This window comes from Genypterus blacodes, unplaced genomic scaffold, assembly GCF_046128005.1.
Source record: "Genypterus blacodes isolate CSIRO-AG114 ecotype Tasmania unplaced genomic scaffold, CSIRO-AGI_Gbla_v1 ptg000100l_1, whole genome shotgun sequence".
Classification (NCBI taxonomy): Eukaryota; Metazoa; Chordata; class Actinopteri; order Ophidiiformes; family Ophidiidae; genus Genypterus; species Genypterus blacodes.
Window position 1 is genome coordinate 1 of NW_027466904.1, and position 2500 is coordinate 2500.

Below are 2500 nucleotides of genomic sequence, written 5' to 3' on the forward strand. Positions count from 1 at the left end.
GATAGACTGAAGGGAGAGAGAGAGGGAGAGAGGGAGGGAGGGGGGAGAGAGAGAGAGAGACAGAAAGAGAGAGAGAGGGGACAGAGAGAGAGAGAGAGAGAGAGGGGACAGAGAGAGAGAGAGAGAGAGAGGGGACAGACAGAGAGAGAGGGGACAGACAGAGAGAGAGAGAGGGGACAGAGAGAGAGAGAGAGGGGACAGACAGAGAGAGAGAGAGGGGACAGAGAGAGAGAGAGAGAGAGAGAGAGAGGGGACAGACTTGGAGAGATACAGAGGAGGACAGGGACAGAAAAAGATGAAAGGAGCGATACAGTGAGAGAAATTGGGCAAGAGAAGGGGGGAGACAGAGAGAGAATGAGGAGTAGAGACAGAGGGGGACAGACACAGAGAGCGAGAGAGGGGACAGAGACTGGGACAGGCATGTGGAGAGAGATACAGTGGAGGACAGGGACAGAAAAGATGGAGGGAGAGATGCAGTGGATAAAATGTGGGCAAGAGAAGGGGGGAGACAGTAAGAGAATGAGGGGGAGAGGCGGGATAGAGACAGGAAGAGGACAGTCATGTACAGAGAGAGAGATACAGAGGAGGAGGACAGAAAACATGGAGGGCACGAGAGAGTGAGAGAGTGAGAGAGACAGAGAGAGAGAGAGAGAGGGAAGAGTGAGAGGCAACGAGAGACGGGAGGGAAAGAGAGAGGAGAACAGAAACAGAAGAGAGACAGTGGGGAGAGAGAGACACTTGTCGCCAGAGTTTGGTGTTCGAGTTTGTGACGCAGGACGGGTGAAGCCGGAGGAGGAGCGGTGTGAGAGCGTCGTGACAGACTGACCTGCGTTCGTTGTTGGGGTGAAAACAGAACTTTGGACGGACATTTGACGGTGTTGCTCCAGTTTATAAGCGTGAGTTTGGACACAGACATTCAGAAATGGAGGCAATTTAACATGAAGTTATCATTGAGATAAGACTCCTTCCGTGTGGTGTAGACTAGACTAGGGCGTTCCGCTTGTTGTTAAAGTGAGTTTTGTTTGTGTTTACCTCTGAAATAGACATTATAATGTGTGTAACTGTAAGTAAATGAGGATAACATTCCAGCTGGGTTTGTTCTGACAATTTACCTTCATTCATGCTTGTGTACATTTAATGTGGCGAACGTCTGTGTTCACTTTTTAATGGCGGAAACGAGCGAATCTTACTTTCACTTTGTCAAAACCTCCACAGAAAATGTCTTCCTAGCTACAAGTGACGTCACGTTCTATCTGAATTTCTCATTGGCTCAGACGGAGCTGAACCCTCGCCGCTGCTCCGAGCCTCACTGTTGATCCTATTAAACTCGGTGGAAGGTTTGGACTCCTGAGCTGAAGATGAAGCTTTGTGTCGTTGTGCTTCTCCTGCTAATCCACAGCGCGGCGGCTGGTGAGCTTCATGTTTCTGTTCGCTTCATTTGAAAGGATCAGACATGTTTAGAGCTTTTTCTATGTTTATATACCACATTGGTTCTGTTTGTTCAGGAACTTGTTTCAGGAAGGTTTTTAAATATTTTCAAATGAAAGGAAACTGCATTTAACCTCATTATCTCCATTTTCTAACGATTTAGTGCAAATTAAAACATTTATCTACTGCGTATAAAAACGTATATGTGTTAGTCGATAAGTGATCAATGTCTTATAGGCTTTTGTTGAATTGTTGTAGGAATTACGTCATAGATTGAGGGAGTTATTAAATGTTGTAGTTTGCGGCCTGTTTGACTTAAATATCACTACATTCGCCTCTGAACGTCAAAATGTATTTGTGTATTGAATCGAATGAATTATCAGACAACATAGAATCAAATCTCTCTGCGTCATCTGACATAAAGCGCAGCTCTGGAGTTTATTGTCCATCTCATGAATGTCCACTGGAGGGCGCTGTGGTCCTACATGTTCATGAAACCTAAACCTCCAGCTCAGTTTGTTGCAGCTCAGCAGGATTCAGTTTATCACACTGACAGTTAGTAGATTTATAATAAAGATAACAATGTAATAATAATAATAATGATGATGCATTCTATCTATAAGCACCTTACAGGACAGTAAAACCAAGCAGCAATGTATCAAACTATCATGAAATCAAAAAAGACAGAATGAACAATAATAAGTGAATAACAAAGTAGGTTTGAAAACCCGGTGAGATGGAGGATCAGAGCAGAGGAGCCAGTTTGAAAAGGTGTGTTAGGAGAGGAGATGTAAAGGTGGAGAGAGAGAGAGAGAGTGTGTGTGTGGAGAAGGTCTTGTAGAAGGTCTGAAGGCTCTTGACCCCATGGAGGTCAAAGGGGCAGAAGGACAGCAGAAGAGGATCTGAGAGGACGTGAGTGTGTGTGTGTAGATATGAAGCAGCTCAGAGACACACAGGGCCTCAGTTATGGAGCCTTCAAAGAGAAAAGGGGAATCTTCAAATCACTTCAATCAATTCTCCTCACTAACCTGCAGATGATGGACTTTGGTCTGTAGTTTGAAACTCCGGCTTT

At 45.0% G+C, this 2500-nt stretch overlaps 1 protein-coding gene across 4 annotated transcripts in view; it reads left to right on the forward strand.

The window, feature by feature from the left end:
- Positions 1 to 680: 680 nt before the first annotated feature.
- LOC143008249 (major histocompatibility complex class I-related protein 1-like) overlaps positions 681 to 2500 on the forward strand; it is a 7775-nt gene continuing 5955 nt past the window's right edge. Inside the window, exons 1-2 of one of the 4 annotated variants that reach the window (XM_076159917.1) lie at positions 681 to 896; positions 1275 to 1410. In XM_076159917.1, coding sequence (XP_076016032.1) covers positions 1359 to 1410 — 52 coding nt within the window. In that variant the 5' untranslated portion in view covers positions 681 to 896; positions 1275 to 1358. Of the gene's footprint in view, positions 897 to 1215; positions 1411 to 2500 lie in introns of all 4 variants that reach the window. The other 3 variants (XM_076159918.1, XM_076159916.1, XM_076159915.1) reach the window with 3 other exon arrangements.